Source organism: Sinocyclocheilus grahami, unplaced genomic scaffold (genome assembly GCF_001515645.1).
Source record: "Sinocyclocheilus grahami isolate Dianchi unplaced genomic scaffold, SAMN03320097.WGS_v1.1 scaffold55.1, whole genome shotgun sequence".
In the NCBI taxonomy this organism is placed as follows: domain Eukaryota; kingdom Metazoa; phylum Chordata; class Actinopteri; order Cypriniformes; family Cyprinidae; genus Sinocyclocheilus; species Sinocyclocheilus grahami.
The window spans coordinates 1084876-1099613 of record NW_015505234.1 but is presented as its reverse complement, the minus strand read 5'-3'; the positions used below and the strand labels follow the sequence as shown (position 1 = coordinate 1099613).

Sequence of the window (14738 nt, the reverse complement as noted above, 5' to 3'; positions counted from 1 at the left end):
AAAATATAATAGAAAAATAATATTAGCCATTTATAATAATAATAGATAGACTATTAAAACTTTCACCCTTTAAATTCAGAATATAAAGAGACTTCTTTCCTTTCAAATGTACATGATGGTGGAAATCAAACCAGATCAAATCTGCCTCTTTGAAACTGAAATTGACTAAATAACATTTTAGAATTATCTTAAAATGAACTTACAAAAATTGATTGATGGGAAGGAACCGAAAGCGATAGTGGATCATTTTGTAGCACAACATTTTAAATCAAATTTATTAGAATTTTTTTTTAAAACAAACTAAACAACACACATTATTTAGTAAAATCATATGAATTTATTGTAGCTGTTTCAATTCCAGCCAGTACACAGAATTCATTTATCACTGCAGACTGCTGTTTTTAGGGGTGGCAAGAAAGAAACACAACAGCTAGAAAAGAAAAGGGTATGGTGCCATCCTGTGGACGAGCACGAGATACTGCATACAAATCAAATTTTCATCCATTGGGTTGTTTACAAGTAAACGCAACTGCAAATCCAAAAAAAAAACTATTATTAATAAAAAAAAAACTTCTGTACACATGAAATAAATTATATGATTGGTCTATTGGTTTTTAAGGCTAAAGGCAATATTTTAATTTCATAAAATAAAAGAAAAAAACTCCACAGATCACAAACGTCACTGAAGGTACACTGTCTTAAAGGTTTATATTACATAAATGCTTGGCATGAATGCTAAGCATCTGATCTCAGTCAATCTATGCTTATTCATTGGTCAGCTGATACCTCATAATGTCAAGACTGTATTATCAGTTCAAGTTTTACTCTCATTACTTCTTTAGAAAGCCCTAAACTCAATAACTCTACTTTTAAAGACATTTGCATCAAATATGGATAAACATGAAGATGCAACACAATACATATTCTCACTCATGTGAAAATACTTAAAATACCCAATCCTAGGCTTGATACAAATTAAAATCCTTCTATTTTAATTCCAGTTTATGAAAGAAGGATTAAAATGTAATTGCCGGAAGAGAAAACATTTGTCTGTATTGTCTCAAATATAGATTATCAGGAATGTCATAACTTTTGGTCACGGAAAGCTGAAAACACTGAAATAAAATCTAGTTCAAGACAAAAATACACACAAAATAAAGGCAAAGAGCCCTCTATTTTTTGATGATTCCTACTGAAACTTTTTTAAGGAATTAAAGTTCTTGTCAAAGTGATTCACACTTCACTGCCACAATCCGCTTTATCCTCCTCTTTGCACAATAGAACAATTTTCCTGAATTCACCTAAACTCCTAAAAAAATGCACACACTTCAACCTGGAACATAAACCTTCATAGCACAACACAAGCCGAAACTCTTAAGCATAATTGTATAGTTAAGAATCTGGACATATATTTTTAACTAGAGAGGATCAGCAGAAGTGTGTTATCGGATTATATTTTTGGTCCTTCTAATTTTTCTACATGGTTTTCTTCAGGATGTGGCTGTGTCCCTTTAGGCCATTATGTGTGGCCTGTAATTGTTTAAGTCTCGACTTCACCAAAGCCAGCTGTCTAAATGCTGAAGACAGTAGCAAGACTGCTGGAGGATTGACGTCAGCTCTCTGTAACTTTGCTCTTTCCAGCTGGGAAGGAGTCTTTCATTGTTAAGGGCCTGAAGTTTGGGCGTCCCTTCACGTAAGACCTGATACAAGCAGGGCCATCGGCTCTGTATCCTTAGCCGAGTCCGGCGGTCCAGAGTAATGCCCCGAACGATCTTTTTCGCCCGCAGCTCTCGTAGCGCTGGGAGGTTGAGGCAGGAGAAGACCAGACCTCGACTGGGCGACACATCTAGGAACTCGAGCGAAAGGGATTCAAGGGTGTACGAGATGCCTAGATTTCGCAGTGGAACAAGAACATGGAGCGTGAGGGATTTTAGATTAGGCAGCGATTTCGCCAGCATCTGTAAAGTGTTCGGACTGACCCCTTTGAAGACCCAAAAGTACTTCAATTCTAAGATACGGAGGTGTTGAAACTGAGTGATCAGCGCAACTGATGTTTCGGACCAGTCGAAGTGCAGGCGCATTTTGGTAACCCTGGGACAGCTGTGGACGAGCCTGGCTAGGAGAATGTGAAAGTTATTAACCTGGTCCATCTTGGTAATATTGTCTTGATGAGAACTAGAACTGGTGTGGACACGAAGGTCAAGAGGTTCCAGCAGCGTAAATGTCCAGTTCAAGTCTAAATGACTGAGATCCCGGCAATGCACGTTCTCTAGAAGGTGTGACAGGAGCTCTCCCCATTTATTGCACTGGTCCCCTAGATCAAAACTGGCCTTCAGAGTGAGCAAACTAGCCCCACGGGATATAAGATGATGTGTGTAATGGTGAACCCAAGCCTTCCAGCGCTCAAACTCTCTGTTGGAAACGAGCAGACCCTCCTGGCCCAGATGAAACACCCCACGGCGGGAATAGTCCGCAACTCTCCAGAGCTTCCCAGAGCGCACTAAGCAGCTCCAGCTTGCACACACAAGGGCAGAGTTGCATTTGTCCACCTCACTGAGGAATGAGAGCACATGGAGCTGACATTCCACCGGTAGGGAGTTGAAAGGGAAGTAATCTTCATCAGCTTTAACCCTTCTCCTTGTATTAATGGGAACAAGGGCTCTCTTCCGTTGAGGCATGTTTGTCAGTGCTTGGTTAACTCTTCAAGATCATCCTTTTCACTGAGAGATGTTTAACTGCACCTTCCAGAAAACAAAATGTCATTTATAATGTGCATCTCAACAGTAAACATCGTCTGCAAGATCTTCATTATGCGATTTATGTCAGAAAGTTGCACTCTGACTAAATCAGATAACTCAAGAACCGCTGTAATTGATTCAATTCGATTCGTGAAGGAAATTATTCACACCGGTTTTGAACTGGATTTAGTATTTTATTAAAAACGTTTTGTTTACAAATCAAAACAAAATGTTGTTTGTAATGCGCAACAAGACAAGAGAATCTCAACAGTTAATGTATTAAACAAATGCAGTACTAAAACATTTCAATGTCTGCATTCTTCAGTCTGCGATTTATATCTGAAAGATCCACTCTGAATGATTCATTTAACTTGGTCACTGCTGTAACTGATTCAAGAAATCTTTCACACCGGTTTTGTGAACCGAATTAAGTTTTTTTTTCTTCAAAATGAAGTAGTGCTGGGCGGTATACCGGTTCATACCGAATACCGGTGTGTATTTTTGTTATGATATTAATTTTTAAAATACCGCAATACGGTATATGTCGCTTAAACAACGTTCGGAACGCAACCCTGTTTGAAAGGGGTCCCTTTTCACTGTTGCACTGTGGTGAGGGAACAGCTGTATGTGTTACTAAGCGTGAAAGTTCCGAAACCGAAGCTGTAGAACTAATAGAACGTGATGACACAGAAGAACTCATCCACAATATCCACATTGACCGCCACAAATATCCACCGCCCTCTTCCATCATCTCCTGCGTCTCACACACACGAGCGTAGTTTGTTACTCAGACGCAGGCAGTGCGCTGCATGAGACAAAAAAGTAATATAGCCAAAACAACCGCATAGCCGCTCTTTAGTGTAGATGCATGTTGATTTTATCAGACGATACCGCGATTATAAATGAGTGACTCCTGTATTAAAAGGGGTCGTGTTTGGTCACTATATAGTGTGGTATTTTTTGACAATATTCACTCATGACAGTAAAATAGGGCATTCTAAGTCAATATACTGCAGTATTTCCTCTCTCAATCAGTAGAAAATATGGTTAACACCCGGTCATGCATGAAAAAAAATACCGTCATGTACCGTGAAACCGGTATAATTTTGAAAAATACCGTGATATCAATTTTTGGTCATACCGCCCAGCACTAAAATGAAGTATCATTTATTATGTGCAACAAAAAGCATCTTATGCATAAAACATATTTAGTTATAAAACATTTGAACGACTAAGTAAATGAGTCTGCAATTTAACTATATTAACTTGAAATAGTAAACAATATGGAAACACCTACGATAACTTACCTTTAACATACTAGAAGATTTCTAAGATGTCAAGCTAACATTATTTGCAAATACACTGTAGCACTTTGCTCAGAGAGGCTCGTGAAAGAAATAAGGCGTGTAATTCTTTTTCAAACTTGCAGACAGCTAGTGGCGCGTCGTTAGCTTGTCACCGCGGCCTGACATCTTTTAGCGATAGCCGTGAAACATCTTTTGTTCTAAAGTTCGCTCAGTGGAACAATTTAAGACAAACTATCGTGCTGGTCTGACTGAGCTCCTAATAAAAAAAAAAGCGTTTTAATTAGAGAGAATTAATCAGCACTTTAGAGCAAACTAAGCGGCTAAACTGTGCTGAGAAGCTGTTGTTGTTCTCGGCGAATGACGTCATCAGTGTGCGTGCTGCAGCCGCTGGTGTTTTTGGCTGATCCGGGAACAGCTCTGGATCTTCTCCTGCTGCTAGTTTAAACAGGATTCAGACTGAAAAAACTGATCCAAGGACAGACTCGACATGCTTTTCGATTTCTGCTGTCATTAGTTCCGCATCTAGCGGCAGTGGTATCTTTTTGTCACATTTCTACATGTATTTAACGAAAATGTCACGCTTATCGATATTATTAATGATATCTAAAACGTATTTTGCAGCGTGTATCTGGTAACGTAACGATACATCACACAGACTGGTGATGGGAAGTCTGAATCATTTCGGAGAATCGGTTCTTTCGAACAGTTCGATTCAATGAACTCGTTTAAAACGCAGTTTCAACTGTTCTTTTACGTCATCCCGTTGTACCCGCGTGCTATGAAGCCACATGTAGGCACGTGCCTGTTTAATATGGTTTTTAATTAATCTGATCCAAATAGTCTATTTTATGTGTAACCTTAACACTTTTCACTTTTGATATTATCAGTGTTCTGATGTAGGCCTATGCATGCATAAACTGTGTTTGTTTATTTAAATGTGTATTTGTTGACTTTGTCTAGTTGTTTTTCTTTATTGTTCTGTAGTGTTGATATTTTTAAGTAAAGATTATGTTAAAAAAAGGTCATGCCTGAAAGAGACTTTTCAGTACTCCACTCTCAAAACGTTATGAATCACACAACAACGCATCTAGCGGCAGTGGTATCTTTTTGTCACATTTCTACATGTATTTAACGAAAATGTCACGCTTATCGATATTATTAATGATATCTAAAACGTATTTTGCAGCGTGTATCTGGTAACGTAACGATACATCACACAGACTGGTGATGGGAAGTCTGAATCATTTCGGAGAATCGGTTCTTTCGAACAGTTCGATTCAATGAACTCGTTTAAAACGCAGTTTCAACTGTTCTTTTACGTCATCCCGTTGTACCCGCGTGCTATGAACGTCACGGTAAAGCCACATGTAGGCACGTGCTTGTTTAATATGGTTTTTAATTAATCTGATCCAAATAGTCTATTTTATGTGTAACCTTAACACTTTTCACTTTTGATATTATCAGTGTTCTGATGTAGGCCTATGCATGCATAAACTGTGTTTGTTTATTTAAATGTGTATTTGTTGACTTTGTCTAGTTGTTTTTCTTTATTGTTCTGTAGTGTTGATATTTTTAAGTAAAGATTATGTTAAAAAAAGGTCATGCCTGAAAGAGACTTTTCAGTACTCCACTCTCAAAACGTTATGAATCACACAACAACAGACTTGTGGCACAATATATTTTCAATACTACTAAAAAGTTAGTTGTGAGTATCTGCATAAAACACAGATAATTGGAATATGTATATATATATATTCAATGAACTCGTTTAAAACGCAGTTTCAACTGTTCTTTTACGTCATCCCGTTGTACCCGCGTGCTATGAAGCCACATGTAGGCACGTGCCTGTTTAATATGGTTTTTAATTAATCTGATCCAAATAGTCTATTTTATGTGTAACCTTAACACTTTTCACTTTTGATATTATCAGTGTTCTGATGTAGGCCTATGCATGCATAAACTGTGTTTGTTTATTTAAATGTGTATTTGTTGACTTTGTCTAGTTGTTTTTCTTTATTGTTCTGTAGTGTTGATATTTTTAAGTAAAGATTATGTTAAAAAAAGGTCATGCCTGAAAGAGACTTTTCAGTACTCCACTCTCAAAACGTTATGAATCACACAACAACAGACTTGTGGCACAATATATTTTCAATACTTCTAAAAAGTTAGTTGTGAGTATCTGCATAAAACACAGATAATTGGAATATGTATATATATATATTTTTTTTTTTTTACATCAGGAAAGTTTTCAATACAAAACAAATAATGAGAGACAGTTTGCAATACAATTATTATAGCTGATTAGGGTACCATTTCTCTACGTGCACACGACTTACAAAAATACATTGTTTTTCACTGTTCCTGCAGATGTTATTTACATTAGAAGTTGCTAGAAGAAAAGTTAAAAGCAGAAAAGTGTACATTTGTGAGAGGCGGTGGGATGCTGTTGCTGCTCCACGGAAACACAAGCGCGCTGAGCCGCAAGTGCACATTTAAAGGGGTACAACAACAACGCTGTCTTTGTATACATCTGAGTTTGTCGAGTCGTTTATAGCGCTTGATCAACATCCAGCCACCTTTTCTTTATGCGACGGTATTATATGGACAGTTTGGGGGGTAGAAAGAAGACGCGAGCGTCAAATTAGCGCCGTTAATTCAAACATTTTGGGTCTATTTCTTTCTGAGGCGGCTCGGTTGTCCTGTCGTCTCTGTTGATCTGGAAACGGCCGCCATCTTGAATTTTAATGTAATATTTTCTGACAAATTTTGGCAATATGACATTTTTGGAATGCATTGGACTCTGGTGATGGACAAACCTTAACGCGGGAGAGAATAAAGTGAGTATTTCTAGTACTGCGTGGATATGCTAACCGAGATCCCTCCTGCTCAGGGCTTTTCCGGGTGTCGCCTAGCAATCTCGCAGTTAGCTGCACGTTAGGCCTAGTGTGATACTCATTTTATTTTCGGTTAATGTCAATATCTTTAAAAAATAAATAAAATATGGGGTACAATCGTGCTCTTATATGTATTATTACAGTGCTGGAATATCCGTCAGGAACTCGGTTTTAGATATCTTTGCTCTGCCGGTTCGGCAAGTCTCATTGTTTTGTTAGCTCGATGCTAACCTAGTTAGCGTTCATCGAATGTTTACTTTAACTGCTAATTTAGACTGTTAGCCCCACATTAAACGACCTAACTCGTTGCAGTAACACTTTAAAGTCATTGTATTATCTCACCATTGCATTTAGGTTTAGTAAAGCAGTAATTTGGGGCATAGTCTTAAATGTGGTTTGTGTTGGGATTTAAATACACCGTCGCTTACATGGGAGTGTTTTAGCTACTGTGGATAGGTCTGCTAATGTAAGTTATCTAACAATTTATGCGTAAGATTAATTTGATGAAATATTGGTCGATGTGGCATTATTTTCAAGACAATCTCGATTGTGAATTCAAGGTTTGTAGTTTAATTGAAGGCAGCTTTTGTTATTTCCAATAGCATCCAGGGGGTGGCGCTCTATACTCAAGAATATTTGAAAAGTAATCAACGTGTCGAAACACTTTTCTTTTCTAATTCACTGCATGCTAATCATGAATTCAGCCACTAATATGCTTGTTGAAATTGTGTTCGAATTACGAATATTGATCAAATACATTTATACGTTGATAAGCAGAATATAATAATGATTTAATATGTTATGTAGGTGAAGTAACATCAGAAGAAACAAGTGAAGTTTGATTTGGAGTATCCTGGTAGATAAGACGACAGATCAGGCTTCAGCCCAGTGGTTTCTGCTGTCTCCTTGTTGAATGGTTTCTCAGAAGCACACAGAAGCTCAATGCGCCTTCTCCAGACCGCCAGCTGGTATGAAGTAGATGGGAGAATCCAAGAACATGGTGCTGAATGGCAGGAGACATGGCAGCAAGTTCTCCAGTAATCAGCCCGTAAGCAAGTCCAGGCTGCAAAACACACAGGGAGCCCATCTTCGTCAAAGCAAGGGCTCCCCGAGTGGTAGAAGATGCAGTCGACGTAAGTTCCTCGCAAAACCATCAGTATATTTGTTTTTCCAATCTCTTCAACTATTAATACAGCATCTTGGTCCTGTTCTCAATGGTTTTTCATGCTGAATCCTCTAACAGGTTGTGGTGGGGTGCCCCCGGAGGCAGAAAGGCGTCATGCCCCCTCATCTGGAATGACTGCCAAGGAGCTGTGTGAATATGATGATCTGAGCACCAGTTTGATCCTGGATCCTTACCTTGGCTTCCAGACCCACAAGATGAACACCAGGTTTGTGTTTCTAGTTTGGTGAATTCAAATTCTCAGTGTCTGCAGTCAGGAAGCTTGTCTTTCATGTTAATGTGTTGCTCCTTTTTAGGTTTCGACCAATTAAAGGTCGGCAAGGGGAGCTGAGAGAAGTGATCGAGCTTTTTAAGAAGCATGACAACCTGGAAAAAGCTTTTCAGGCTTTGACTGCTGGCGACTGGACGAGACATCACTTTCTCAACAAGACCAAGTCCCAGGAAAAGCTCTTCAAAGCACATGTAAATCATACATATTGAAAGATCTCCCCACATTTTTTTTCTCTCATGTCCTGGCATGTCTATATTAATGTGTAATTAATTTTAATTGTTAAATATGAAATGCTTAGCATTACATATTAAAAAAAATTAAAGCTTGTTTAATATGTATTTATAGAATGAATATTAAAATGTAATAGTAATATTTGTTTGTTGGCTTCAGAGATTTAAATATTAATTAAATATAATATGTTATATTTAAATATTAATATTGCTTATTTAATGATGAAATTACTATTTAAAATTGTACTATTTGTATATGTGACCCATGCTGGCAAAATGAGTCGGAATGCGCACGGGCTAATTTTGAGATACAGGCAAAAAAAAAAGTGAAAAATTTTGATTTTGAGGTTTTCACAAAAATGAGTTCATTAAGCCCTTGTCTAGTGATCCCAATGCTCCAAATAATAATTTTAGATGTTTAATTACCTTTATTTGTACGTTTTCTGAGAGGAGTACCTTTTCTCGGCTCGCTTCTCACGCTGACTGTCATCCAAAGCGAGTGCAGAAAGGTGCTTCTGACTGTGCGCGATCCTGATAAATATACACAGAATTACAGTATTTAAGTATTCACGCAAACATAATCTGTTATGTCTTAAGTGAACGTTTGGGGAACTGTTGGGAAAAAACATCTGATGTGTAACATTCTATTAGAGTCACATTACAGTGGGTCTTATAGGCCGGCTGTCTCAGTAATGTTAATCTAACAATAAAAGAAAAGACTTGCTGCTCTTGATTGAACTGCTTTTGTAGTTTTAATAATCAGTTTATTTGTAATGAACACACTAAAGGGATTTTTACATTTGATTATTTGTTTTTCTTGAATGCTCTTGTTTAGTTGTAAAATGAAAAAGATAAGGTTTTTTTCTTATATTTGTTCTACTGTTTTTTTTCTGTTCTTATTTATAATAAAGATAAAATAAAAATAGCTATATTGTGACTTAATATAGTAATTATTATTAAGAAAAGATGTGGAGGAAAAGATGCAACGTTGCAGGTGATTTTGCTTTCGAACCTTCAGAAAACAGTAACTCGATTTTTCTCAAAATTGACTTTGCTGACTATCGACTTCAAACAGGTGTAGCTCAGTCATTTTTCGTCAAATCATACATCATAATTTAAAAAAAATTGCTTATTGTGACTCATTTTGCCAGCACTGGTCACATATACATATTTGCTCCAAATACATAAATATTCATATTTAAATGTTTATTTAATTGATTTTTTTATAATAAAAAATAAATTTAAATGGTTTATACATGTGATATTTAAACATTAAAAGCTTGCTTATTATTTAAATATACATTTAATATTAAATGTGCTTTAATATTAATACTTAATATTTTACTGTTTGTGTAAACATATTTGCTTATTTATGCAATGTAATATTTACATACTATATTTTTTTTCCTCTGGTGTCCTGGTAGGTGTTTGTTTACCTACGCATGTTTGCTTCAGACAGCGGCTTTGAGATCCTTCCTTGCAATCGCTACTCCTCTGAGCAAAACGGAGCCAAAATTGTAGCAACAAAAGATTGGTGAGTTAACGTTTTTATGTAATCAAATCATCAACTTAATTTGCTTCTAGTTTTCATCATGTACTTATTTACTGTGCACATTACAGGAAGAGGAATGATAAAATCGAACATCTTGTGGGCTGCATTGCTGAGTTGTCTCCCAGTGAAGAGAGGATGTTGCTTCGACATGGAGAGAATGATTTCAGTGTCATGTACTCTACACGCAAAAACTGCGCGCAACTCTGGCTTGGACCTGCAGCTTTTATTAACCACGGTATTTCTCTTTTAGATTTTAAACAGTCAGACCTGATCAGTAAATTATGAAATTATACTGAGGTATCTTTTTGTAGTAAATTTAAGGTGTTTATTGCTTTTACAGATTGCCGGCCAAATTGCAAGGTAAGTGCAAATGAGGCTAGACTCTGCTTTCTATAAGATGAAGATGAACTGAGAAACCGGAAATGACATTTTACTAATGTGTGCTGTTTGTTGCAGTTTGTGTCAACAGGCCGAGATACCGCCTGTGTGAAGGTTTTGCGGGACATTGAACCGGGGGAAGAGATCTCTTGTTACTATGGAGATGGATTCTTTGGAGAAAATAATGAATTCTGTGAATGCTATACTTGTGAAAGGTATCATGTGCTGCATGCCTATAGTTTCTCATGCTTCTTTCTATTTAGCAGTTAGGAATGAATGAATATAACAACATTTTGTATTGGAAGGTCATTTATAAACGGCTACTTCGTGCAGTTCTACTGAAAGAATGCTCTAGTAGTTTAAACATTCATTTGTCCTAAATATTTAAGTATTACATTAAAATGTTTATTTATTTGAATTCAAATTAATATAATTTTTAATTTATGCATATTAAATGTAATATTTAAATGCAATATTTAAGTATAAAATGTATATGTTACATATCACTTTGTTTATGCATATTCTAATATAAATATTAGTAGTTAAATGTAATATTTTTATGGAATTATAATTACTAATATTGTATCCATGTAATATTTAAACATAAAAGTACTCTTTATAATAAAATTTATAATACTTAATATTCAATTATAAATTCATATTAACATTTTAATATGAATTTATTTGCTTCAAATATTAATTTTAAATGTAATATTTAATAAAAAAAAAATATTAAAGTTGATCATTCAGGTTTTAATGCTAAAATTAAACTTAGATTTAATTATTTGTTTATACATATTTGCTCCAAATATCTGTTTGATATCTGTAAATGTAAAGTTAATTTTTTATTTTTTTTTGTCAGACGCGGAACTGGAGCTTTTAAGTCAAAAGCAGGGTTGCCTGTGGAGACTCCGGTGATCAATAGCAAGTATGGCCTCAGAGAGACAGACAAGCGTCTGAACAGACTGAAGAAGCTGGGAGAAAGTTGCAGGAACTCTGACAGCCAGTCTGTCAGCTCCAATGCAGAGGCAGACTCTCAGGAACCAACCACTGTACAAACATGTGAGAGACCTGTAATACTAGACATTCGATACTAATAATGCTGTTACAGCTCAAGCTCATCATTTCTCTTCCTTTCAATTTTTTTCCAGCATTACGTAAGAGGTCTTCACAGTCCTGTGTCAAAAAGCACGGAGAAGCTAAAACTGTAACAAGGCAAACTCTGTCAAGCACTCCTTCTTCTACCTCATCCTCTAAACGAAGTCAAGTGAATATTTCAAGTTTACCAAAGAGACTTAAGTCAAAGCCCACACAGCCTTTGCCTGAAGGAAGACGACGGTGTCGAGGAGTATGGATGAAATCTTCTAGCCGAGTGAGTGCTAGTGGGAATCTCATGGAGCCCTCCAGACGAGACACAGACAGACGCGGCTCTGGAGGCAAAGGTAGTGTAGCGCGCCCATCAGAAAACAATCAGAGCTCTTCGAAGGGTGCTTCCCCATGCAAGGACAGCATACTTTGCCCTTACAGAACTCGTAGGTCCACGAGGACCTCTCTCGGTGCTCATGGGGCTGACGGCACGCAGGCATCAAGTCAGCCGCCTAGCCCGGGTGTAGTCCTCAAGTCGGAGCCTGGAGAGCTCATCCCTGTGACACCAGGTCACCAGATGAACACCCCTAGTTTGGAGACCAGCTGTCCTAAGAAAGGGACGTGTCCTAGACGCAGGAGGACAATAAAACAGGAAGACTCCGGCTCCTATGACGAGTCTTTCCTCCAGGAGGGAGTGCCTGACCTGCGGCACGCGGTTCGGGCTGCAGATGTAGCAGACTGTGGGAAGGTAGTACTCGGCCTGCCGGACCGTCACCAGCACTACAACGGCTCGACTAAAAGCAGCAAGGCCCTGCGCCGAGGCAAGGGCAAGAAGAAGCGACAGATCACACGCTATGACGCTCAGCTGATTCTGCAGAACAACTCAGGCATCCCCAAGATAACACTACGCCGGCGTCGAGACAGCAGCAGCAGTAAGAATGAGGCAAGAGAGGCCAACTCCTCCAGTTCCTCCAAAATCAGCATCAAGTTCAGCAAAGAGCACGAGAAGGACCGAAGCGGCTCATACGTGGCCAAACTGAACAACGGCTTCAGCCACGTCTCCCACAGCAGCTCCACCAAACTCAAGATCCAGCTGAAGCGGGAGGAAGACAGCACGGGTTTGCATCGCCCTTACCAGGAGGACGTCACCTTAGGCATCATGAAGCGTGAAGCGGGGGATGTTCTGGATCACAAGGCAGGAGCTCAGGTAGGTCAGAACATGGAAGTGGAATCGCTGTCCTCTGAGGATGAAGAAGAGGACTACTTTGATAACGAGGATGATTTCATCCCACTCCCACCAGCAAAACGCCTGCGTCTCATCGTGGGCAAAGATTCCATAGACATTGACATTTCCTCCAGACGACGAGAAGATCAGTCCCTCAGACTCAATGCATAAGCTGTGTAAATACCCATTGTTTCAATCATGTTCATTTTGAACATATGTAATTTAAATAGAAAATGCAAATGTACAATTAAATCATGGCAAGATATCTTTCTTTACCTTTTAGTGATGGCACTTCTTTATTGTTTCCTCACTATGAATATAAATATTGTAGAAAGTGTACAGGTTACGTATGTCTGATAATGTGCAGATGTTTGTTAGCATTCTGTCCAGCTTGATTATTTTATTCCATAAACCCCTCTGCTTTGTTTGCAACATGTTAATTCACTTATGGGAAACATGTGCATGGTTTCACCTCAAAAGGTTGACACTTCATATTTCAACAACAGTGTTCCCATGCACAAGAATCACGTGTGTCTCTCTCCTCAGCTTTATCTGGATAAAGGGAATCGTTGAGTAAACGATGTGCAGAGGAGCTCAAATTTATACAGATCTCCACTTCTTTTGTATCAAAATATTCATGTTTCAGATTTTTTGGCCATGGAAGGCCGTGGTGCTCATTGTGGTGGCCTGGTGCTGGTCCATTAAGATATTGGATGATTGAATTATTATTCTGTGAACGTCAGACCCTTTTTGTGTGACCTTGGAAGTCCATAGAGAAGCGTGCCTACAGATAAAAGTCCTCAAGAGATAAATTGTACTGAAACATCAATCAAGAATCTGTTTTCCTGAATCATGTTCATTGTGGTATTCAGTACATCTGATTGACTTTGTGTGCATTTTGTGCTCTGCCTAAAAATTATAAAAATGAAAAAAATGCTAAGGTATTCAAAGCGGTTGTTGGTGTTTCCATTGTTGATCCTATAAGTAGGCAGCTGCCATATTAGGCTATTTTTATTTGTACCTTTTTTTTATCCTTTCTTTCATTATATTCTTTACATTCTGTAGTGTCAAAGGTTTGCAGCTGTGGGCTTTTAAGAAGTTATCAGCTTCTTATCCTAATGATCACAAAACTCCTATGGTCTCAAGCTTACAAACTGACTCTTAAGAGCATCATGAAAGTAAAAATGTAGGATGTATACATAATCTGGGGGCATACTGTTCACTCTGTATATTCTGGGACTTGTTTTAATTTAACTGTTTTAAGTACTTGAAAACTATAAAACTCATTTTCAAGATATTTGCTTGTCTGATGTCATTATTAGATGTATTTGTAGTTTGTGTAGTTGCAGGTTACCATACTCAATTGTTATAATTTTCTAGGTTTTCTGCACAAATGCAGTTACAGGATGGATTTAAATATGGTGAAATTTTTTTGGAGCCGAGAGGACCACAAAATTATATTGGTATCTTCATTTTTTAGGGTCAGTTCTACCGTTGGAACATTTATTATGAACTTTTTAAATTATAATAAAGAAACTGAATTACAATGAAACAAACATGCAAAGGGTGGGGAATGTGTAGCAGTTTGGGCTTTTTTTCTCACATACAATCACATAAATATGGGCAGTTGCGGTTAATTATTTTCAGTATTGCTGAAATAATTTTCAGTACTGCTTATTTTCAGGCGTTTTCGGGTTTGCTGGTGCTTGGTCCCCATAGTGCAATAAAGTGTGACCAACCACTGATCATATTAAATCTCATCTAAAGTTTGAGCATCATTTAGGTCATCGCTTAATTCCTGTAGCCTGGAACACATTTTTAATTGGTGGCTCTCTCTCCCCCAGGCGCAATGCATAGGTTATACTAGTGGTTGT

The 14738-nt window shown here is 37.7% G+C and overlaps 2 protein-coding genes across 3 annotated transcripts; one reads left to right on the top strand and one right to left on the bottom strand.

Annotated features, from left to right (window-relative positions):
• Positions 1 to 350: 350 nt before the first annotated feature.
• On the bottom strand, positions 351 to 4394 carry LOC107583743 (uncharacterized). Of its 2 annotated transcripts, none has more exons than XM_016270040.1 (2): positions 4046 to 4394; positions 351 to 2741 (listed from the first exon to the last, which is right to left on the bottom strand). In XM_016270040.1, the coding sequence occupies exon 2, from the start codon at positions 2676 to 2678 to the stop codon at positions 1554 to 1556; it is 1125 nt and encodes a 374-aa protein (XP_016125526.1). In that variant the 5' UTR covers positions 2679 to 2741; positions 4046 to 4394; the 3' UTR covers positions 351 to 1553. The 2 variants fall into 2 exon arrangements, with proteins under 2 accessions (XP_016125526.1, XP_016125527.1); XM_016270041.1 differs by having other exon boundaries at positions 351 to 2735.
• Positions 4395 to 6471: 2077 nt separating this feature from the next.
• LOC107583742 (histone-lysine N-methyltransferase SUV420H1-like) lies at positions 6472 to 14153 on the top strand. Its single transcript, XM_016270039.1, has 10 exons — positions 6472 to 6882; positions 7747 to 8072; positions 8183 to 8330; positions 8419 to 8584; positions 10048 to 10157; positions 10244 to 10410; positions 10516 to 10535; positions 10632 to 10768; positions 11416 to 11615; positions 11705 to 14153. The coding sequence occupies exons 2-10, from the start codon at positions 7919 to 7921 to the stop codon at positions 13033 to 13035; spliced, it is 2433 nt and encodes an 810-aa protein (XP_016125525.1). The 5' UTR covers positions 6472 to 6882; positions 7747 to 7918; the 3' UTR covers positions 13036 to 14153.
• Positions 14154 to 14738: the final 585 nt, after the last annotated feature.